The following is a 24,308-nucleotide window of genomic DNA, read 5'->3' as shown; positions in this document are numbered from 1 at the left end:
CTTTTGTACTATGCATTTCTACCCTGCTACATGAAACAGGACAGTCAGATATATACATTATATGTATTTATGGACACACACAGATACACATGTATTTATGCACACACACACATATTAGTATGAAAAACATACATGTACACATTCATACGTAAACAGCTAGTGCATCTAAGTATAGATACTTATGTATATGCATAAACATTTTATTAGTTGAAAATGAAAGCAAGGAAAACATGGAATTATTTAAAGGAAGAGATTTTGGTAAGTGTGTTAGGTTATAAGAATTGAGGAGTTGTAAAGGAAAAGTCAACAATGAAAAACTATTATAAAATATTCTTAACTAAAAATAAATTTGGTTGTGAAACGCCCTTAGGCAAGTGGAAGAAATTCTTTGCTTAAGAAATTTTTAAAAGGGTTTTCTAAAGCACTGGGTGGTGGTGGTGGGGGGGACTCTGTAGAAAGTGACCCAGAAAGGGACAGATGAGGTAATTTAATTTCTTTTCTAATGTCAGCAATCCTAACTTTTAAGCACAGTGTCATCCACTTTCTGCCGTTTTCTATTCAACTTAAAATGACAGTCCAGAGCTTGTTCAGTACATTTGCTTTGTTCTTTTCTGTCTTTGATTCCAATCCCTATGTGTTCCTTGATGCCAGTGTCTGCAGTAACACCTTCTTATAGAAAGGCTGGCTATGAGCTGGCTTTTTTAGGCATTGCTTGAGTCCCACATTTAATGGGCATACAAGCCACCTTGTGGTTTTGCAGCAAGTACCCTGAGGCAGACGGGAAGAGTGAGCACAGGAATGAATCTCTTTTCAGTGCACCTCATCTTTCCACTGCGCTTAAATGGTTCCGGTATTTAACTGTGCATTTAATGACATGATTAGATGGTTTTGCATGATAAAGCCACTCACCTAATTTAACAATCAGAGAGAGAGAGTAATGACTCTTCTGTTGGCCTACTCCCAGTTAAAAGCCAGATCAGCCACCTGGCCTTTGATTTTGCCACTAGCACAAGGGGCTGGGCATAAGTTAGGACCCACCCTTGTAGATCATGGCATCTTGTCACACTTGGTGGTTAAATATTTTGAAGATTGACTTAATATTTTTTTCAGGGAAATGACCTTATTGTTTTGTAGAAATGATACAACAATTTGTATTATATATAAACGTACAAAGAAGAAATGAGAAATTTACCCTAAATTTCACAATACACAATTCTCAAGAGTTAATCATTTGGTAGATGTTACTCCAGACGTGATGGAGGAATACTAAGATTTTACAAAAATGGAATTGGATGACAGTATTTTCTAAAAAATATCATTTTTGAGTCCCCCCCCCAAAAAAAAACCTGACGAAATGTTTCACATACAAGGGATATTAATTCCTAAGTTTAAAGGCTCTGGAGCCAGACTAGTTAGATCCAAATCCTGGTTTTGCCACTTACTAGCTGTGAGAGTTTGGGCAAAACACCAGGCCTCGGTTTCTCCATCTGTAAAACAGGGGTAATAACAATACTTACCTCTGTTTATGAGAATCTAATTAATTAATGTATATGTGAGGTGTTTCGGGGCAGTGCCCTGCACATAGTGCAAGGTATTTAAATGGTCGCTATTACTATTATCCCTTTACAATAAAGAAAAGAGATGGCTAAATTTTAAGCAGTTTCAACTTTAGACAATCTCTTATTGACACCCGGCTCTAAAAGGGCATGAAATCAGTACACCTATGCTTCCTTCACTTCCCATTTTTTATTAGCTATAGTGAATTTTTAAAAGGTGAGGTTTAAAACATTCTGCTCTGAAATCCAACTGTCAAAGTTGTGTCGTCTCCATTCCATAGTTAAATGGATCAAGTTCTCCTATCCATCTTTTCCTCATAGCTTTTTTTCATTCCTGAGCACCTTTTTTGATCTATCTCCCAGAGTGTGGCTCATGGTAAATCTCCTTAAGTCTCAGCCTCCCTCTTCTGAGGCCTCATGATTGCTGCCTGCCCCTTCGCCTTCATACCCCATCTTCATTAGCTGTTTCCCTAGAGAGGGAGGCTGAGCAGGCTGGATGTGGTGGCTCATGCCTGTAATCCCAGCACTTTGGGAGGCCAAAGTGGGCAGATCATGAGGTCAGGAGTTCAAGACCAGCCTGGCCAATATGGTGAAACCCTGTCTCTACTAATAATACAAAAATTAGCCAGGTGTGGTGGCATGCACCTGTAATCCCAGCTACTCAGGAGGCTGAGGCAGGAGAATAGCTTGAATTCGGAAGGCGCAGTTTGCAGTGAGCTGAGATTGTGCCACTGTACTCCAGCCTGGACGACAGAGCACGACTCTGTCTCAAAAAAAAAAAAAAAGAAAGAAAGAAAAGAAAAGAGAGGGAGGCTGAGCAAAATGGCACGTGGGGACTGGTTTCCCCCTCAGTCCTCCTCTCCTAGAGTGTCACTGGCCCATGGACCTGCCATTCCCAATGGTGTCCTCACACCCTGCAGAGGATCACAGGGACAGTCTTGGAAGGTTGTTTAGAGAACACTGTATCCTGTTACAGACTAGTGGCCAGGACGAGCCCATAACCTCCTCCCTTAGCCCCACTCAGACTTCTCCGTATTCAGAAGTGGGCTCACTGGTCTGGGGACTGGACTTGGCTATTTCCTCATTTCCTTGAGCATGGAGGTTTGGTTGGACTTGAGGGAGGAGAATGAAAAGATCTTTACTATCATCAGTAGGAAGTCACTGCTATCTGTGGACCGGCTTCATTAGAAGGGGCAGGAGTGAAGGGTGAATTTGTTGAGCTGAAGTTCTCACTGTGAATGGTAGTGTTCTACAGATTGGTAGTGGAATTGATTTACCACTCATTTTAAATTTTCTGTAGTCTTCCCTGTTTGATTCCTGGATCATTTACATCTTTCTGAGCTGAAGTTGGGTGGTGTATCATTACTCTTTCCTTCCTTTATCACACCCTGCCCCACCCCCGACAGCTTGCCAGAACAGCCCCCTGTTAAGGTACCTCAGGAGTTGCCGGCAGCACGGATTTATCAGTCTCACATATAAAGAAGGGTCCAGATGTTGACAGCAACAAGTTCACAGGCAGGGTGGAAATGTTCTTTATGGCCAAGGGCTGGTAATCAGATTTCAGGATAGTGTTAGGTTTCTGCAAAAACAGAAAAAGAGGAAACAAATCCAGTTATGGTAAATACAGTAATCTTTAAGCAACAGTCTCAGGTTCATTGTTTAGAATGAATTTAGTGATCTCTCTCTTTTTCTTTCTCTCTCTCTCTCTCTCTCTGTGTGTGTGTGTGTGTGTGTGTGTGTACACACGTATATATGCATATATAAGTAGATGTATACAAACATTTTTCTCCCTTGTAGAAGTTTAGATAAATCATGTGGAGGCCAGGTGTGGTGGCTCATACCTGTAATCCCAGAACTTTGGGAGGCTGAGGATGGTGGATCAGCTGAGGTCAGGAGTTCGAGACCAGCCTGGCCAACATAATGAAACCCTGTGTCTACTAAAGATACGAAAATTAGCCGGGCATGGTGGTGGGTACCTGTAATCCCAGCTACTCTGGAAGCTGAGGCACTAGGATTGCTTGAACTCAGGAGCTGGAGGTTGTAGTGAGCTGAGATTGCACCACTGTACTCCAGCCTGGGCGATAGAGTGAGACTCAGTCTCAAGAAAAAAAAAAGATAAATCATGTGGAATGATGTGTAGTGGGCTACTGAAAAATGGACCTACATAACCCAGACAACACAGATTAGATTTTTTACCCGCTTCATGCTTAGTTGAAAAAAACCTAGCCAAGCGTGGTGGCTCAAGCCTGTAATCCCAGCACTTTGGGAGGCCGAGGTGGGTGGATCACGAGGTCAAGAGATCGAGACCATCCTGGTCAACACGGTGAAACCCTGTCTCTACTAAAAATACAAAAATTAGCTGGGCATGGTGGCACGTGCCTGTAATCCCAGCTACTCGGGAGGCTGAGGCAGGAGAATTGCCTGAACTCAGGAGGCGGAGGTTGCGGTGAGCTGAGATCGTGCCATTGCACTCCAGCCTGGGTAACAAGAGCGAAACTCCGTCCCAAAAAAAAAAAGAAAAAAAAAGAAAAAGAAGAAAAAAACCTACACAAGCCATGCTTCTGGATGGAATTATTATTATAGGGGTTTCCACAGTGCCACAAGACAAAGTCTAAGAAATTAGTTACATCTTATGCATAAATATAGCTATCATTATAATGAATAAAACATTTTCCTCTTTTATAATATTTTTCCATGCTCAAAATACCTGATTTGCAAATATCTTGTTATACTGACAAATGCTTACACCTATTTCCTGTAAACGTTTCCTGATAATACCAGGATAGGTGATTTTTAGAAGCATCTTTTTACTCTGTTAGATACATCAGATTTAATTTTTCAACAAGAGAAGGCAACAGAAATGAATCTCAAGTTGGAAGTTTCTGGCCAGACTGGATTTTTCTCATTCTGATGTCAGCGCCCACACTATTCCCTAGAAAGGGCGTTATTTAATATCAGAAGAGAGTGACCATGAACCTCAATCTCTGGCCTCCTAAAAGATCCTCCCTCCAATCATCCCTTGGGTCTTCTGACAAGGCTAGCCTGTCTTTCCTAGGCCTCCTTATTTTCATTTGCATTTTCTCTGTGTCAATTTCAGTGATGCCCTCCTACTTTCGTATTTGGATCTGACTCTGTCTTCCAGTTCTATACCTAGCACAGAATTCCTTCCACTGTGGTTCCTGGGAAGCTTGGGTGACCAGTGTCCCTTGAGCCTCATGCCTTGGTCGTACCCCATTAGTCCGTCTGTGCACTCCCAAGGTGACTTTAGGGGTCAGGTCTGGCATTTACCATGAGATACCAGCTTTTGTTTCCCTCCCTCTAATATGGGGCGGCACAGAACGCGACTCACCTTGCCTTTGTGGGTTTTAGACTACAGTTTAGGGAGGGATGAAGCAGCACTTTGGGGCCTACTAAGGCTGCATGGAGAACTGTCCACCCAGTGACCTTCCCTGAAGGCTGCTGTGTCACTGCAGATGGCTTTGAAGCGCAGAAGCCACACTTGGTTGGTTTTGGCAAGAGGCCATTTAGAGGCTACTGATGAGAAGGAGTCGAGCACAGAGAAGCCATTCTATTTTAAAATGACCCCTTCTCTTTGAGTTGTTCGTCTCCCCAAATATCAGCAGACAGGATTTGCTGCTGGAACTTCATGAAGAAAAGTGGCTGCTAGTTTCAGTTGACCTTTTCAATCCCACAGAGATGTGGTTTCATCTCTGTTGCTCATGAATGGTGCGATAGTTATAAAGGAGATCAGATCTGAGGAAGCAGTTATAGAAAAATTCTTCCCATAGACAGGGTCAGTATTATTAAATTCTAACGTACCAAATCAGATGCACTGCCTTGAGCTGAAAACAAGGAGACAGAACCGATAATTGGATGTTACACAATTAAATCTGAATACTGAGACCTAAGAAGTCTTTTGCATGCTGGGTAATGAAGCTGTGTTTCTTCATTGTCCCTGACATGGATTAAATGTGAGCAGGAAATGAAAATGAAAAATATGGTAATAGGAGAGACCTTAAACTTCCCATCTTTGTGGGGAAGGAGAGAAGGGTGGAAAAAAATAAGTAGGGAATTGTAGCTCAATTCACTTTTTAATTCAATAAGAAGTTACTGCCATATTCAAAATGTTTCCATATTTTAATCTAGTAATAAACTCAAATAATAGACATTTTAACAAAAATATGCTCCCCCACTCTGCCCAAAGGCAAAAGGATATAAAGAGAAGAAAAAGAGTACTCCCCACACATTTTTATGAGTGTTTATGGGCTTAGAAAAATGTAATAAGAAACCAAGCTGCATAATTAACATATATTACAACATCTTGCCCAGAATAGCTATTCAATCAATATTCACTGAGTTTTCTCCCAGTAGCAACATTCAGAGAAAATACGATGCCACCAACTTCAGTGCAGCTGTTTCCAGTAAATATCTTTCTTGATTACTTAAAAATGAAGAATTTAAAATGGAGCAATAAAGGTTAATAACTGTAGCAGGAGCTCTTGTAGTATTTTCCTTCTACATGTCTCATGGAGCTTGTTGACTTTTCAGCTTGGGTTTGAGTGACAGGAAGTTAAACTAACAACGTCTACCTTCCCTACTCAGCTGTTAAGCCATGGTCTTTTAAAATTTAATTTAAGTTTATTTTATTTTGTTTTGTTAAGTCCTGGGATACATGTGTAGAGGTGCAGGTTTGTTACACAGGTATACCTGTGCCATGGTGGTTTGCTGCACCTGTCAAACTGTCATCTAGGTTTTAATCCCCACATGCATTAGGTATGTGCCATAATGTTATCCCTCGCCTAGCTCCTCACCTTCCGACAGGCCCTGATTGTGATGTTCCCCTCCCTGTGTCCATGTGTTCTCATTGTTCAACTCCTGCTTATGAGTGAGAACATGTGATGTTTGGTTTTCCAATCCTGTGTCAGTTTGCTGAGAATGATAAGCCATGGTCTTTGCTGTGCCTTTTCCGTCTTATATATTGCAGGTGTCTGATAAACCTGCTCAAAAGTTACTTGTTGATTTGAACTGAACTTGTGCCTCTTGCCTCTCCTACTGGACCACAAGCTCCTTTCTAGCAGAAACATCTCCTAGCAGAACATCTTCCCCATGGTGTGATACTCAATAGATACTAATTTGCTTTAATGAACAAAATATGATGGAATCCACTACCAAAATAAATGGTCTTGAACATTCTTCTGCAAACCTCTGGGTAATGAAAGGAACCCCAGTTGATTCCCCGTGACTGGTTAGGCACCACCACACCCAGTGCTTTTGTGGGACAGCACAGATCACACTGTGGGGCAGTGCCTTACTTAATGCTTGGTCTTCCCAGCAGGCTGTGAAATTTATCAGGGAGGACTCTTCTCACTGTTGTATCTCTAGCCCCCAGCACTGTGCCTAGCACGTGATAGGCCTTAACAAACATTCTACTCAGCGGCCAGCATGATGGTTTCAGTGAATCAATCTGACCATGTCACTCCCTTCCTGGAAGCCCTCCAATGGCCATCCAGAACAAAACCCAAAGTTCAGATAATGCCTCCCAGGCAGGCTGCACGTCCCCAGATGGAACGTTTTCCATCCTTGGCACATTCTCTGTCCAAGGTGGCCTTTCCCAACCCAAGCCCTTTGCATGAGCTATTCCCTCTGCCTACAATTCTCTCCCTGTCCCTTGTCACCAGACTAGCTTCTATTTTTACTTCTAGTCTCCACTTGAGGAACTTGCTCAAGAAAGCCATCCATGACCACATGGACAAACAAGGCCATATCTCCAGACACATGCCCTCCCAGCACTGTGCACCTCTTCTTCACAGCACTGTTTATAACAGTAACTTCAACAATCATATTTGAATAATTTGTTTACAGTCTATAACCTGAACCAGTCTTTCAGCTTTGGTTCTATCTGGTTCACTAGATTTTCAGTACCAGCTCAATCCCCAACTCAGAACAGACATTCCTTACATGTCTTGAATGGTCACTGATTCTGCATGGAAACCTGCCTAGGAGTAGGTCAAGTCTACTGTGATATCTCCTCCACGCCATCACTTCACCATCCTGACCCCCTGCCCTGAGCAGCAGCCATTACCTTTTCTCCCTTGTCCCCTAACTCTGACATTTACTTTGCTCTTAATGTAGAGTCATTTAAGTTAAAGAGTGTGAATCTAATACTTGATGTTGATTATTCTCCAGCTTAACCTGTATCTCAGTGTCGTCGTGTGCATCACGGGAATGATAACAGAACCTGTTGCATACGGTTGCTGTGAGGGACTCTTGGGAAAATGTATGTAAAGAACATGGCCCCAAATGCTGGGAAGATGGCCACCTAAGAACAGCTCAGGACTTCAGCTCCCAGTGAAAGTGCAGAGGGTGAGTGGACACCGCATTTCCAGATGAATTTTTATTGCCCACAGACCAGGAGATACCCAGGCAGAGGGGTCGCCAGCGTCGCAGTCCCGGCTGGTGCGGCTGTTTTGGCCCCCGCGGGGCTGATTTGGCCCGCGCGGCTGCTGTGACCACGCCCTATCATGGCGGTTCTCCGTACAAAAGCCACTGGTCTGGGAGCCCTCTTAGCTGGTGATCGGAGCCCTGAGACGGCAGAGTTGCCCATTCATCTGAAATAGCGAGTCAGGCCAGGAGATTCCTAGGCAAAAAATCCGCCAGGAGCCGGCTCCGCTGTTTGAGCCAACTCAGAGAGTCGCACCATGGGAGAGCCCGGCGCCTTTTCAACAAGCGACTGGAACGTGGGTTCGTTCAAATTAAAAGAAAAGACTCTGAGTCAGGGAGCCAGATGATCAGGCTCGGTTGGTCCCAGCCCCCCACCCCCAACAACAATGAAAACAAAAACAGTAATTGGAAACCCTCTGGGTTGAGCCCATCAAACCAAGCACAGCTGAACCCGGGACGGTCCGGCTCGGTGGGGGCGGGGCGTCCGCCATTACTGAGACTCTCCACCACTATGGAGGCAGGCCGCCGTCGCCGAGGCAACCCGCCATTGCAGAGGCAACCTGCCACAACAGAGAGAATCCCCCATAACAGAGGCGGGGCCACCGTTGCCGAGACAGTTCTAACTACACCCATATAAACAGGACTGCAGGGAAGAGCACAGGGCAGCTGGGCGGAGCGCACAGCAGCTCAGCAAAGCCTCTGCGGTCAGGCAGTGGCTAGGTGTGCTGCTAGCTGGGCGGGGCAGACCTGAAAGAAAAATCAAAAAAGGCAGTAGTGCAACGGAAACTCATAAAGCCCCAACTCCCCGGGACAGAGCACCTGGGAACAAAAAGTGCTTTATGAGTTCAGCTGCAGCAGACCTAAACGTACCTGCCCAGCAGCTCTGGACGAACAATGGAGCTCACAGCTCAGGACTTAAGCCCCAGTAAAAGATAAACTGTCTCCTCAAGTAGCTCCCTGACCCCCACAGATCGAAAGACTCACCTCATAAAGGAGAGAACGGACTGACAGTAGGTGAGCATCCTTCTGGGACAAAGATAGCGGAAGAGGAAACTGGCAGCAACCCTTACTGTTCTGCAGCTGCTGCAGGTGATCCCCAGGCAAGCAGGGCCCGGAGAGGACCTCAGCAGTCCTACAGCAGAGGGGCCAGACTGTTAAAAGGAAAGCTCAAAAAAAAAAAAAAAAAAAAAGAAGTAACTTCAGCATCCACGAACTAGAAGCTCACTCAGAGACCCAATCTGAAAGACAGTAACTACAAAGACAACAGGTGGATAAACCCACAAAAATAGGAAGAAACCAGTGCAAAAAGGATGAAAACTCCCAAAACCAGAACACCTCTCCTCCTAAAAGGGATCACAACTCCTCACCAGCAAGGGAACCAGACCGGATGGAGAAGGAGGGTGAAGAAATGACAGAATTGGACTTTAGAAGGTGGGTAGTAAGAAACTACAGTGAGCTAAAAGAACATGTTCTAACCCAATGCAAAGAAACTAGGAACCTTGAAAAAAGATTGGACAAAATGATAACGAGAATGGACAGCATAGAGAGGAGTATAAGTGAATTGATGGAGCTGAAAAACACAACATGAGAACTTCGTGAAGCATGCACAAGCTTCAACAGCCGAATTGACCAAGCAGAAGAAAGGATATCAGAGGTCGAAGATCAACTCAATGAAATAAAAAGAGAAGGCAAGAACAGAGAAAAAAGCACAAAAAGGAATGAAAAAAATCTTCAAGAAATGTGGGACTATGTGAAAAGACCTAATCTACGTCTGATAGGTGTACCTGAATGTGATGAAGAGAATGAATCCAAGCTGGAAAATACTCTTCAGGATATTACCCAGGAAAACTTCCCCAACCTAGCAAGGCAGACCAATATTCAAATACAGGAAATACAGAGAACACCACAAAGATATTCCTCAAGGAGAGCAACCCCAAGGCACATAATCGTTAGATTCACCAGGGTTGAAATGAAAGAGAAAATGCTAAGGGCGGCCAGAGAGAAAGGTCGGGTTACCCACAAAGGGAAGCCCATTAGACTCACAGCAGATCTCTCAGCAGAAACCCTACAAGCCAGAAGAGATTGGGGACCAATATTCAACATCCTTAAAGGAAAGAACTTTCAACCCAGAATCTCCTATCCAGCCAAACTAAGCTTCATAAGTGAAGGAAAAATAAAATCCTTTGTGAACAAGCAAGCACTCAGAGATTTCATCACCACCAAACCTGCTCTACAAGAACTCCTGAAAGAGGCTCTACACATATAAAGGAACAACCAGTACCAGCCACTCCAAAAACACACCAAATGGTAAAAGAGCATCAACACAATCAAGAATCTGCATCAACTAACCAACAAAACAGCCAGGTAGCATCAAAATGACAGCATCAAACTCACACATAACAATATTATCCCTAAATGTCAATGGACTAAATGCCCCAATCAAAAGACACAGACTGGCAAATTCGATAAAAAGCCAAAACCCATCAGTGTGCTGTATCCAGAAAACCCATCTTACATGCAAGGATACACAAAGGCTCAAAATAAAGGGATGGAGGAAGATCTACCAAGCAAATGGAGAGCAAAAAAAAGCAGGAGTTGCAATTCTCATCTCTGATAAAATAGACTTTAAAGCAACAAAGATCAAAAGAGACAAAGAAGGACATTACATAATGGTAAAAGGATCACTGCAACAAGAAGAGCTAACGATCCTAAATTTATACGCACCCAATACAGGAGCACCTAGATACATAAGGCAAGTTCTTAATGACTTACAAAGAGACTTAGACTCCCACACAATAATAGTGGGAGACTTTAACACCCCATTGTCAATATTAGACAGATCAACCAGACAGAAAATCAACAAGGATATCCAGGACCTGAACTCAGACCTGGAACAAGCAAACTTAATAGACATTTACAGAACTCTCCACCCCAAATCCACAGAATATACATTCTTCTCAGCACCACATCACACCTACTCTAAAATAGACCACATAATTGGCAATAAATCACTCCTCAGCAAATGCAAAAGAATGGAAATCATAACAAACAGTCTCTCAGACCACAGTGCAATCTAGTTAGAACTCAGAATGCGGAAACTAACTCAGAGCCGCACAGCTTCATGGAAACTGAACAACTTGCTCTTGAATGTTGACTGGATAAACAATGAAATGAAGGCAGAAATAAAGATGTTCTTAGAAACCAATGAGAATGAAGACACAACATACCAGAATCTCTGGGACACATTTAAAGCAGTCTCTAGAGGAAAATATATAGCAATGAGTGCCCACATGAGAAGAAAGGAGAGATCAAAAATTGACAACCTATCATCAAAATTGAAAGAGCTAGAGGAGCAAGATCAAAAAAACTCAAAGCTTCGCAGAAGACAGGAAATAACTAAGATCAGAGCAGAACTGAAGGAAATAGAGACACAAAAAACTCTTCAAAAAATCAATATATCCAGGAGCTGGTTTTTTGAAAAGATCAACAAAATAGACAGACCACTAGACAGATTAATTAAAAAGAAAAGAGAGAATAACCAAATTGATGCAATAAAAAACGATAAAGGGGATATCACCACAGATTCCACAGAAATCCAAACCATCATCAGAGATTATTACAAATAACTCTATGCACATAAACTAGTAAACCTGGAAGAAATGGATAAATTCCTGGACACCTGCATCCTCCCAAGCCTAAACCCGGAAGAAGCCGAAACCCTGAATAGACCAATAACAAGGTCTGAAGTCGAGGCAGCAATTAAGAGCCTACCACCCAAAAAAAGCCCAGGTCCAGATGGGTTCACAGCCGAATTCTACCAGACATACAAAGAGGAGCTGATACCATTCCTTCTGAAACTGTTCCAGACAATCCAAAAAGAGGGACTCCTTCCCAAATCATTTTATGAGACAAACATCATCCCGATACCAAAACCCGGCAGAGACTCAACAAGAAAAGAAAATTTCAGGCCAATATCCATGATGAACATAGATGCAAAAATCTCCAATAAAATACTGGCAAACTGACTGCAACAGCATATCAAAAAGCTCATCCACCATGATCAAGTAGGATTCATCCCGGGGATGCAAGGCTGGTTCAACATGCGCAAGTCCATAAACATAATTCACCACATAAACAGAACCAAAGACAAAACCACATGATTATCTCAATTGATGCAGAGAAGGCCTTTGACAAAATTCAACAGCCCTTTATGCTAAAAACCCTCAATAAACTAGGTATTGATGGAACGTATCTCAAAACAATAAAAGCTATTTACGACAAACCAACAGCCAATATCATACTGAATGGGCAAAAACTGGAAGCACTCCCTTTGAAATCTGGCACTAGACAAGGATGCCCTCTCTCACCACTCCTATTCAATATAGTACTGGAAGTTCTAGCCAGAGCAATCAGGCAAGAAAAAGAAATAAAGGGTATTCAAATTGGAAAGGAGGAAATCAAATTGTCTCTATTTGCAGATGACATGATTGTATATCTAGAAGACCCCATCATCTCAGCCCAAAATCTCCTGAAACTGATAAACAACTTCAGCAAAGTCTCAGGATACAAAATCAACGTGCAAAAATCACAAGCATTCCTATACACCAGTAACAGACTTAAAGAGAGCCAAATCAAGAACGAACTGCCATTCACAATTGCTACAAAGAGAATAAAATACCTAGGAATACAACTAACAAGGAACATAAAGGACCTCTTCAAGGAGAACTACAAGCCATTGCTCAACGAAATAAGAGAGGACACAAACAGATGGAGAAACATTCCATGTTCATGGTTAGGAAGAATCAACATCGTGAAAATGGCCATACTGCCCAAAGTAATTTGCAGATTCAACGCTATTCCCATCAAACTACCAATGACCTTCTTCATAGAACTGGAAAAAAACACCTTAAACTTCATATGGAACCAAAAGAGAGCCCGCATAGCCAAGTCAATTCTAAGCAAAAAGAACAAAGCAGGAGGCATCGCACTACCGGACTTCAAACTATACTACAAGGCTACAGTAATCAAAACAGCATGGTACTGGTACCAAAACAGAGACATAGACCAATGGAACAGAACAGAGGCCTCAGAGGAGATACAACATATCCACAACCATCTGATCTTCGATAAACCTGACAAAAACAAGCAATGGGGAAAGGACTCCCTGTTTAATAAATGGTGTTGGGAAAACTGGCTAGCCATGTGCAGAAAGCAGAAACAGGACCCCTTCCTGACACCTTACACCAAAATTAACTCCAGATGGATTAAAGACTTAAACATCAGACCTAACACCATAAAAACCCGAGAAGAAAATCTAGGCAAAACCATTCAGGACATAGGCGTAGGCAAGGACTTCATGACCAAAACGCCAAAAACAATGGCAACAAAAGCCAAAATAGACAAATGGGACCTAATCAAACTCCACAGCTTCTGCACGGCAGAAGAAACAGTCAGTAGAGTGAATCGGCAACCAACAGAATGGGAAAAAATTTTTGCAGTCTACCCATCTGACAAGGGGCTGATATCCAGAATTTACAAAGAACTAAAACAGATCTACAAGAAAAAAACAAACCCATTCAAAAATGGGCGAAGGATATGAACAGATACTTTACAAAAGAAGACATACAGGAGGCCAACAAACATATGAAAAAATGCTCATCATCACTGGTCATTAGAGAAATGCAAATCAAAACCACATTGAGATACCATCTCACACCAGTTAGAATGGCGATCATTAAAAAATCGGGAGACAACAGATGCTGGAGAGGATGTGGAGAAATAGGAACACTTCTACACTGTTGGTGGGAATGTAAATTAATTCAACCATTGTGGAAGACAGTGTGGCGATTCCTCAAGGACCTAAAAATAGAAATCCCATTTGACCCAGCAATCCCATTACTGGGTATATATCCAAAGGATTATAAATCATTCTACTATAAGGACACGTGCACACGAATGTTCATTGCAGCACTGTTTACAATAGCAAAGACCTGGAACCAACCCAAATGCCCAACGATGATAGACTGGATAGGGAAAATGTGGTACATATACACCATGGAATATTATGCAGCCATCAAAAACGATGAGTTCACGTCCTTTGTAGGGACATGGATGAACCTGGAAACCATCATTCTCAGCAAACTGACACAAGAGCAGAAAATCAAACACCGCATATTCTCACTCATAGGCGGGTGTTGAACAATGGGAACACATGGACACAGGGAGGGGAGCACTACACACTGGGGTCCGTTGGGGGGAAATGGGGGAGGGATGGGGTGGGGAGGTGGGAAGAGATAGCATGGGGAGAAATGACAGATACAGGCGAGGGGACGGAAGGCAGAAAACCACACTGTCATGTGTGTACCTATGCAACAATCTTGCATGTTCTTCACATGTACCCCAAAACCTAAAATGCAATAAAAAATATATATTAAAAAAAAAAAGAACATGGCTCCATGTCTAGCATACGCTAATCAATAAGTGGTAGCTATTCTTACTGGTTATTATGATTATTGATAATACTCCAATCCTTTCTTTGCCTTGAGTTTATTTTACCTGATTAAATAAGATGACTGACTAAAATGCATACTCAGTATACTGGAATACCACTTCCCTTAGGTCTTCGACATCAGGAATGATAGAAATAGAATTTCCACAGCAACTTACATGTCAAAGGATTGCAGGTTTAGATTCAGATTTTTTAGTTGAATGTGTACTGGTCTCTGAAGCGTAAAAAACATGGGCCGAGTAATGGGTGGAAAATGATGCCTGTTCATTTAGCTTTCAAAATGACAATGTAAAAATGCTGACCCAGGTTGGAGTACCCAGCCCTCGCTAGCACACCCCACTGACCTTCTCCAGTCGGTAGATGAGCTGTTTGGTGGAGAGCTGGATAAGAGGCGCAATGAACTCGCAGGTGATGTTCACAGTCATCAACAAGCTCTTCCCCTTCTGCGCCCCGATGATGGCGTGGCACACCAGCTTCTCTTTAACTATCTGCCAATGAGATAAGCCAGCATTTTGGGAACAACTATAACTTAATACTTACTCAGAATACTTATTTACCCACTGAGAGAAAACTGATTCCCAACTTCCTGCCCGGGGACACAAGGAAGAGCACATTTTTCTAAACAGCGCGTTTCGGGGACTGCTCTTTGTCACATGGTTACGTTATTGTTACTTAAACACGACTTTGATGGATTCTGTATTTATTTCTGACTGCTCTGAGGCAGTCGATTTACATTCAATTCTATATATAGAGTTATATTATGATCTATTACACATCAGGAGCTGTGTTGGGTGCTGGGAGTACAAAACAGTGATGAACAAGACAGATAAAATATTTCATGGGGCTTATAGTTCAATGGTAGTTATATGGTTTCTTATTAAACTATTGCAGACTGTAGTTGAAAAACTTTTGACTTTCTTTTTTTTTTTTTTTTTTTTTTGAAATGGAGTTTTGCTCTTGTTGCCCAGGCTGAAGTGCAATGGTATGATCTCAGCTCATTGTAACCTCTGCCTCCTGGGATTAAGCAATTCTCCTGCCTCAGCCTCCCAAGTAGCTGAGATTACAGGCCCATGCCACCACACCTGGCTAATTTGGTGCTTTTAGTAGAGATGGGGTTTCTCCATATTGGTCAGGCTGGTCTCGAACTCCCGACTTTAGGTGATTCGCCCACCTTGGTCCCCAAGAGTGCTGGGATTATAGGCATGAGCCACCATGCCCGACCAAATTTTTGCCTTTTATACTTAAACATTTAAAGATAATGCATTAGAAATTAATATATCCTTGGACTCAAAAAGCCTGGATTTTCATAAAGCAGAAAGACTCAAAAGTGAATTTGTAGCATGAGGAGGTTACATTGAAGAGTGCTCAGGTTAGGGATGTTAATGCATTCCAATCTCTCCTTAATTATGTAGCATGATTTAGAAGAACATTCAAGGAAGCTTTTAGTAAAGCTTAAGCTGGGTTTACTCCCCCAACAGCTCAGATTTAAAGCTTTAAAAATATGGCCAACTCTTGATAACCACATTATAAATATGCTCTTCCAACAGGCTGTCAGTGTCTTGAGATAAGGGGATGTGGTCTATTCATCTTTGCATCCTCAGTGCCTAGCATAGTATTTGTTACATGGTCTATACACAATACTCTCTGAGTAACAGAGAGAAGGAACACATCATCTTTTTCATAATGAGAGATAACCCCCCTGTTTTTGGACTGAGGATGTGTTTTACCTGAAAATACTCTATGAAGAAATAATCTAATGAAATAAATGGAATCTGTGACCTTAGAGAATCAAAGCAATGGATTAGCTTTCCAGCTGTGTCTACTGGGAGACAAAGGTCTTACTGCTTCCCGTTTTATGTGGGGAAAAGCCAGTATGACCTCCAAATTTGGCGACACAAGCAGGATCTTAAGCAAGCATCCTTTCTCATCTACAAGGTCTGCATTTTGTGGGGAGGGAGAAACTCTTAAGTGACTTTGATAGCCTTTCCTTTAGTTTTTTAATGAGTTCCACATCTGCAAGAGAATAGGGATAAACAGACACATGATTTGGATTTACTGAAATGTTTTATGTAGAATGTAAGGTGATCATGTAAATAAAGGCAAGGAATCAGAGTTGCTGAAGATAAATATGACTCCTTAATTAATGCATAAATAGAAGATGTTTTCAAACGGGGGTTGCAGTCAGGCTGGGAGGAAAGGAACAGGGTATCCCAATACCTGATTAGGAGAGGCAGCCCAGAGTATCTGTATAAACACCCTTTTTGAATGAATATTAAATTAATCCTGCTACATAAATTTGCTTTGGCTGAAAACTGGATGTTTTTCTACCACAGACTTGCTGGCTGGTCACTGCTGATCCTGGGTATGATAACCTGCTTTAAGATTGGGTTCACAGTAGCTATAGAAACAAACCAAAGACTGAGCAGAGCTGTACCCCGAAAGCAATGGATGCTACCATGGTAACTCAGGGCTATGCACAATCCTTGAGAAACCATATCCTTCCTTGGATAAGTGTCAAGGGATGTTCCTAAGAAATAGATACAGTAGAGATTTACTCAGGAAAAAAACAATAGCTTCCAAATGTGCTGTCCCCTTACCCTGGGAGTAGCAGAATAGCCTTCAACTATCACATCGATTGTCTGGTCTGGGTACAGCTCCATCCTGGTGGGGTGGAGCTGAAACACGGGGCTCTGTGGATCCTCGGGCTCCTGAGAGCCACTGGGCTGAGGCCGGCCATGAGCATGTCCTTTCTTAACCCGGCCCTTCTTACTCAGCTTGGCCTGGGGATGGAAGCTATCATTCATCCAGAACAACTGTTGGACCCGACGTCCCTTGTTGGTCAACTTGAAGCGGTAATAATGGGTATCCAGGCTGGAAAAGAAGAGGCAGGTATTAAAAGCATTCAGTTTGGGGATGTTCTGTTCAGCTCTACACCCTTGGGATTTACTCCTCTGTAAGTACTTAAGAAAGTGAACAACAAAGTAAGCCTTTTATTTATTTATATTTTTTTAATGCAGGAAGACTAAGTCCTATGCCACTATGAACTAACCAGTGATGGGACAAGGTAGTATCTACTTAAGGGGCCAACAGGTGTGGAATCATAGACCTGGCTTTGGTCCCAGAGTTGGCATCACCAGGTAAGGGGCTGTGGAAAATCCTCAATCCCGCTCAGTTTTCCCCAGCAGGCCCCACACAGTGCAGGACACACACAGTCCACGTGAAAAGCAATCCCATTTAGAGAAATAGCTCTGAGGAGTGAAAGGAAAGCAGAATACCTGCTGGAGGAGAAGCAGGTTTCAAGCTGTGCTGAGTAAATTATTCCTGGCTGAGTGGAACGTCCTGTGATGATGGGCTCAATTTGAAGGAAACTTTGAAGAAAAACAATGCATATCCTCTAAGCTTTAACAAAGACCAGGGGGACTGCAATGGGCCAGAACACCACCAAGATTGGTCAGCTATCTCACACTAATAGTGCTTTAAAGATGTTGCAATTTCATTTATTCACTTGTTCCTCATTCATTCACATATTCCACAAATATTTATTAAGAACAACCTGATTGCCTGGCTATATGCTAAAAAAACTGGGATTTCTAAGATATTGGATATGGTTCAAATGTGTTTGTGTTTGTTTGGGCTTTTTTTTTTTTTCTCACAGGCTTACTTTAAAATATTTTCTTAGGGAAAAACTCATCTCAGGACTGTTTTTTTTTAATTTTTTAAAAATTTTACTAGGCTTTGAGATTTCATCCCATCTGTTCCTCCTTAGGAAATGACATCATGCCTGGTAAGCTGAACCATCACATAAAGAATCAGAAGGAATATTTGCTAGTTGACAGGTATAACTATTTCTATCTAAATGTGTTGTGAATATGTGTCCACAGGGCATGTTCAAGAGAGCTTCTTTACTTGGCAGTTTATGGCTAACAGTAGGCTTTTAGGGAAAATAATAAACAACATATACTGTTTATACAAACCATATACTGTTTATAAAAAACACATACTGTTTATAAAGACTAGGCAGGATGTCTGTTACTTATTCACAGTATATCTTTCAATCATTACGGCAAGGATTGTCTAATGTTTTATAGATCAAGAAACGGGAGCTCTGAAAACCTGAGGGAGTCGTCTAAAAATATGCAATTAGAGCCCGGTGCAGTGGCTCATGCCTGTAATCCCAGCACTTTGAGAGGCCGAGGCAGGTGGATCACCTGAGGTCAGGAGTTTGAGACCAGCCTGACCAACATAGAGAAATCCCATCTCTACTAAAAATACAAAAAATTAGCTAGGTGTGGTGATGCATGCCTGTAATTCCAGCTACTTGAGAGGCTGAGTCAGGGGATCACTTGAACTGGGGAGGCGGAGGTTGTGGTGAGCCGAGATCATGCCACTGCACTCCAGCCTGGGCAAAAAGAGCAAAACTCTGTCTCAAAAAAAAAAAAATCAATTAGAAGGGGTGGCATATGGGTATGGATATTTCTTTAGACCAGAGGTTGGCAAACTTTTTCTTTAAAGGGCTAAATAACAGACATTTTAGGTGTTTTGGGCTACATGGTCTTGTAAAGGCTACTCAATTTTCCCTTGCAGTATGAAAGCAGCCATGGGCAATATGTTAAAAAATGGGCATGGCTATGTTTCAATAAAACTTTATTTACAAAAGCAGGCAGAGGGGTATAGTTTACATGGCCCGGCTTTTGGCAATTCTGGAGATTGCTGGCATCATGATTTTATGTCAAAAAGTTTAGGCAGAGGGCAAATTAGCAACTAAAAGCTACAGTTTGGTTTTATATTCATAGAAAACTGTTAGCTAACCCTCCAATTCCATGTAAGTGTCAGAATTTCCTTCGAAGGCAGTTGACATTTGTAGATTTAAAAGAACATATAATGAGGTCTGGTTTGGCATGTATTGTTTTCTGCAATTATATTTGTGTGCACGAAAAGCAATTTGAAACTAGAAGCACCGGTATGCAATCACAAACTACCCTAGCTTATGGCCAATAGACAGGCAGAGAGGAAGATGCTTATATTTAGTTGACTTGAAAAATATAATTGGATACATGCCTAAAAGCATGCAGGTCAACCATGTGACTTGCTTTTTACTTAATTTTCTACTAGTGTATGGTATTTTCAATCAAGTCCTATATTTTGTAGGTGGAACAGAGGGAAGGATTTTCGGGAGGGCTCCTAACTGATTATTGTCAGTCACATCTTCTCCAAGCACAGCATATATGACTTGATTTCAGGGCCTGTGAGCCCAGAAGGTAGGGGAAGTACCCTTCTGAGATCTGTTCATAGCACTGCAACAAACAAGTTCAAATTCGACTGGCCCCAGGAGCCAACCAGTGATAGCTACATGACTCTTCTGAGGAATCAAGAATAAATCCCTGCACATACCCTCTACACTTAGCACTCAAAGCTCATGTATCTATTTATTTATTTAATTCAGGATGGGGTCTTGCATATGCTGGAGTTGCAGTGGTGAGATCCTGGTTCACTATACCCTCAACCTCCCAGGTATAAACAATCCTCTTACCTCAGCCCCCAAAGTAGGTAGGACAACAAGCATGTGCCATCACGTGAGACTAATTTTTTTATTTTGTGGAGATGCAGGTCTCCCTCTGTTGCCCAGCCTGGTCTCCAATTCCTGGCCTCAAGCAATCCTCCCACCTCAGTCTCCCAAAGTAAAGTGCTGGGATCACAGGCATAAGCCACTGCTCCTGGCCCAAACCCTGTGTGTGTGTGTGTGTCTGTGTACATATAAATATGTGTGTGTATGTATATGTGTGTGTGTGTGTGTGTGTGTGTGTGTGTGTTTTAAGACAGGGTCTCACTCTGTCATCCAGGCTGGAGTGCAGTGGTGCGACCTTGGTTCACTGTAACCTCTTCCTCCTGGGTTCAAGTGATCCTCCTACCTCAGCAACATCAGCAGCTGAGACTACAGGAACCTGCCACCAAGCTCAGAATTTTTTGTATTTTTGTATAGATGGGGCTTCACCATGTTGTCCAGGCTGGTCTTGAATTACTCAGCTCAAGTGATCCTCTCACCTTGTCCTCCCAAAGTGCTAGGATTATAGGTGTGAGTCACCGTGCCTGGCCCAAACTTCATTTTGATATCCACATTTAGATTGTTCTGCTCAGAGGTGTCTATACTGTACCATATCTTATCTACATATTTAGACCCTTCAGATTTCCCTGGGTCATCAGGCAAAGCCAATGGAAACATCTCAGTTGTCGGTGCTATGGTGGGGAGTCGAGTAGAGGACATAACCTTTGAAAAAGCTGCTGGCTCTGCAATACCTGATAAAATACACTTGCAGTAAATATTCACCTTCCTCAGTATGTTCTACTTAGGTTACCACTAAGCTGTATCTGCATTTTCTACATTTGTGGAGAGAGATCAGCAGTGTCTTGGAATCAAAGAGGAGAAATTATGGTTGAGAGTCTAAATTAATCACAGAATAGCCAGTTCGAGAGAAGAATGCATTTCCTACAAACTGTCTTCTTCTCACATGTAGAGGGATATAGAGTAGAGAATGCAACCAAGCTATGACTAGAGTATGTCTTCTTGCTGTCGATGTAGCCGTCAGGAGGTGGAAGAGTGAGGACAGGAGAGGAGAGGGACTGAGGAGGCTCATTTTAATTACTTAAAATGATTTCTAAAGTAGAGGTGATGCTCAGCATATGCAGCATATGTGATTATCTATAAAAATTGGTGCGTGAGATTTCCTTACCTAAAATGTGCCCCCAGATTGAGTTCTGGAGCAAAGGGCTTATCTGAGACAATAGTGGAACCAATTCCAGAAGCCTGAACAGGAATCCGATAGGTAGTGCTATTTTCAATGTCCAAAATGACACAGTCTTTGAATGTCAGTATGTCATTCAGGTTGGCAGTCAGTGCCAGTTGAACATCAGTTTCTGGAGGAACCATGCCTTCACTGGGTTCAATTGCCCAGAGGGATTTTTTGTGTGCCTGCAACACAAGAGTACAAGTTAACAGGGAGGATATTCTTGGCTTTTCATTCTATAGATGTCAAAGCCCTCTACACTTCAAAGGTTGGCACTGTGGAATTCAACATCAGAAACAAACACTAGTTTTTGAATTAAAGCAGCTGGAAGTTTGTTGGTTTTTCTTTTTTCAAAAAGCAATCTGATTCTGAAGAGTAAACCGATGATTTTACTTTTGAATACTCTGTGAAGATTCTTTACATTTCTTTCCCAAGATAACAGCCCAATTCTCCAACAAGCTTATAATTATTATCTGCTATAATCTCCAGATTCTGAGATACCAACAGAACGCACAATATTCTTTATGGAGTTTGAAATTTTTATTTTTATTTATTTTTCCTTTGATTTTCGTTTTTTTTTTTTGAGTTTGAAATTTTTAAATGAAATGTTTTTCAAATGCAAAATTTCTAATGCTATAGTGAGGATGAACCAATTTCATTAATAAGTACAATATTAGAAGTCACCTGGGTTTCTAATAATTTATAACAAATAATAATTAGCCTCATCAGAATTTCATTAGCTAAAATTACAAACTTATTTTGAAATACAGTCATGTGTTGCTTAACGACAGGGACACATTCTGAGAAATGTGCCATTAGGTAATTTTGGTGCTGTGTGAACACTGTAGAGGGTACTTACACAAATTGAGATAGTAGAGTCTACTACACACCTAGGCTATGTGGTAAAACCTGTTGCTCCTAGGCTGAAAACCTGGACAGCATGTTTCTGTACTGAATGCTGTAGGTAACGGTAACACAGTAGTACGTATTTGTTTATCTCAACATATCGTTTCTCAGCCTCATCTGCATTTTCTGTTGGTTGTTTCCTGTGCTTCGTTTTTGATGCTTTCTTTTGAGCTGTCTTCCAGTTCACTAGTTCTCTCTTCAGCTATGTGTAATATGCTATTAAACACATCTATTCTGTCCTTAATTTTGATTTCTGTATTTTTGCATTCAGGTGTTGGTATTTTACATTTTTACAAGGTTTTCATCTCTTGAGGACTTTTATAATTTGGACTATGACATTCAACTTATTAGCTACTACTAATAATAATTAGGGACTACTCCTCCTAGCCCTTCCGAGTCTTCTGCAAATTTAACAGGCAAATTGTTTTTGGACTTTTCAAGTAAATATAACAAATACGTATTCAATGGCTCTGAGGTCCAGGGAAATACATAAACACCCCAAGGAGCTGACAGCAATGACATTAGTGAGACCAATATTTCAACAACAGAAATGGAATTCAGAAGGAAGCCAGAGTGAAAGTGCTTCAGGGGAATCTAAAGAACAAGAGCAGAGGATGTTGAGACCCTTTGAATATCTGACAAATGTACCACACAAATTTCCTTTTCTCTCCAAATATGAAATTGGGCTTAATTATCGGGTGGTGTGATTCCTGATTATATTGCACTATATTATTAATATTTATAAAATTCTAATTTGTTTAATTGCCCATGTAGATAATTGCCTCAAAGTTAATAAAAAGCATCTAATAAAAAACATCCTTTTGAATGAGGTCATGCCCTTTGCAGGGACATGGATGGAGATGGAAGCCATTATCCTCAGCAAACTAACACAGAAACATAAAACCAAACACTACATGTTCTCACTTATAAATGGGAGCTGAATAATGAGAACACACGGACACAAGGAGGGGAACAACACATACTGGGGCCTGTCGCGGGAGGGGTGGGGGGATGGAGAACATCAGGAAAAATAGGTAATGTATGCTGGGCTTAATACCTAGGTGATGGGTTGATAGGTGCAGCAAAACACCATGGCACATATTTACCTATGTGACAAACCTACACATCCTGCACATGTTGCCTGGAACTTAAAGTAAAGAAAATAAATCCTATCCTGATTTTGACTGCTTTGTCATTTAGGTCAATTCTGAAAGTCCTGCTTTATTTTGGGAAAGGCGTTAATAAGAAGTACGTATGGGGATTAATCTTCATAGAAAATATTTAGTGATTAACAATATGCACTGAGAAAAAGCTGCAAAAGAAGAGATGTGGAGACTATTTAGATGCTTCCAGGAAAACTGAGAGGAAAAGCCACATTCTCCAGTTCATCAGAAAAGAGTCTGTCTGATTATTCCTTCATGAACATTCCTTGTGAATCTCCCAGGAAGCTTTGTGAAGGTTCCTGAATTTTGTAGTGCAGAAGAAGCCCTCCAAAGTCACACATATAGAAGAAAACAATGGATTTGAAAACAAATGCAAATTTTCCTATTTGAGCGGGACTCTAGAGGACATTCCAGTCTAAGATCATCCTTCTTTGATTTAATTCTATGATATACTTCTCCTAGCAAAAGGAAAAAAAGGAGAAATGTAAAAACACATGTAGCTCTATGGGGGCTCAAGTGAAATGGACTGGAAACCTCCTGATGAACTTAGGTCAGAGTTGCACTGATGATCTCTGTAAGTGACATAAAATGTATACTGCAGACTGCAGGCAAGAGTTAGAGATTTCAGCCAGGCAGAGTCTCACAGGGTGACAGTGCCTTGGAATGTCACCAAAATGCTGGTCTGGCGCCAGTGCAGATTTAAAAAAATAGATTTGGTCAGTGGGCCCAATGGTCACTCTTAGGAATAGGCTTACAGGTACTTAAATAAGGATAATCTAATATTTAAAGCAAAATGTCAATTTCTCAACTTATAATTGAGGACAAATGTAAGACAGAGCAGAAAGCTAGTTACATTTCTTCCTGGTTTGAAAATCTGCATGGGAAATAAGTAAATTGCATTTTAAAATTTAAATGAATTAAATAAAGGAAAGAAGAACATTTCTCAAGGTTT

The 24,308-nt window shown here is 41.6% G+C and overlaps 1 protein-coding gene across 5 annotated transcripts in view; it reads right to left on the bottom strand.

The window, feature by feature from the left end:
• The window catches only part of HYDIN (HYDIN axonemal central pair apparatus protein), a 444,836-nt gene that overhangs the window by 198,013 nt on the left and 222,515 nt on the right, over window positions 1-24,308 (bottom strand). For 3 of the 5 annotated variants that reach the window (XM_074406071.1, XM_074406090.1, XM_074406083.1), the window contains 5 exons: window positions 21,234-21,472; window positions 17,103-17,376; window positions 14,850-14,993; window positions 2,992-3,135; window positions 1,443-1,487 (listed from right to left, as the gene is read on the bottom strand). In XM_074406071.1, the coding sequence (XP_074262172.1) occupies window positions 1,443-1,487; window positions 2,992-3,135; window positions 14,850-14,993; window positions 17,103-17,376; window positions 21,234-21,472 (846 nt within the window). The remainder of the gene's footprint in view (window positions 1-1,442; window positions 1,488-2,991; window positions 3,136-14,849; window positions 14,994-17,102; window positions 17,377-21,233; window positions 21,473-24,308) is intronic. The other 2 variants (XM_074406078.1, XM_074406094.1) reach the window with 1 other exon arrangement.

Source organism: Saimiri boliviensis, chromosome 1 (genome assembly GCF_048565385.1).
Source record: "Saimiri boliviensis isolate mSaiBol1 chromosome 1, mSaiBol1.pri, whole genome shotgun sequence".
Classification (NCBI taxonomy): Eukaryota; Metazoa; Chordata; class Mammalia; order Primates; family Cebidae; genus Saimiri; species Saimiri boliviensis.
This window is presented reverse-complemented; position numbering and strand designations above follow the sequence as displayed.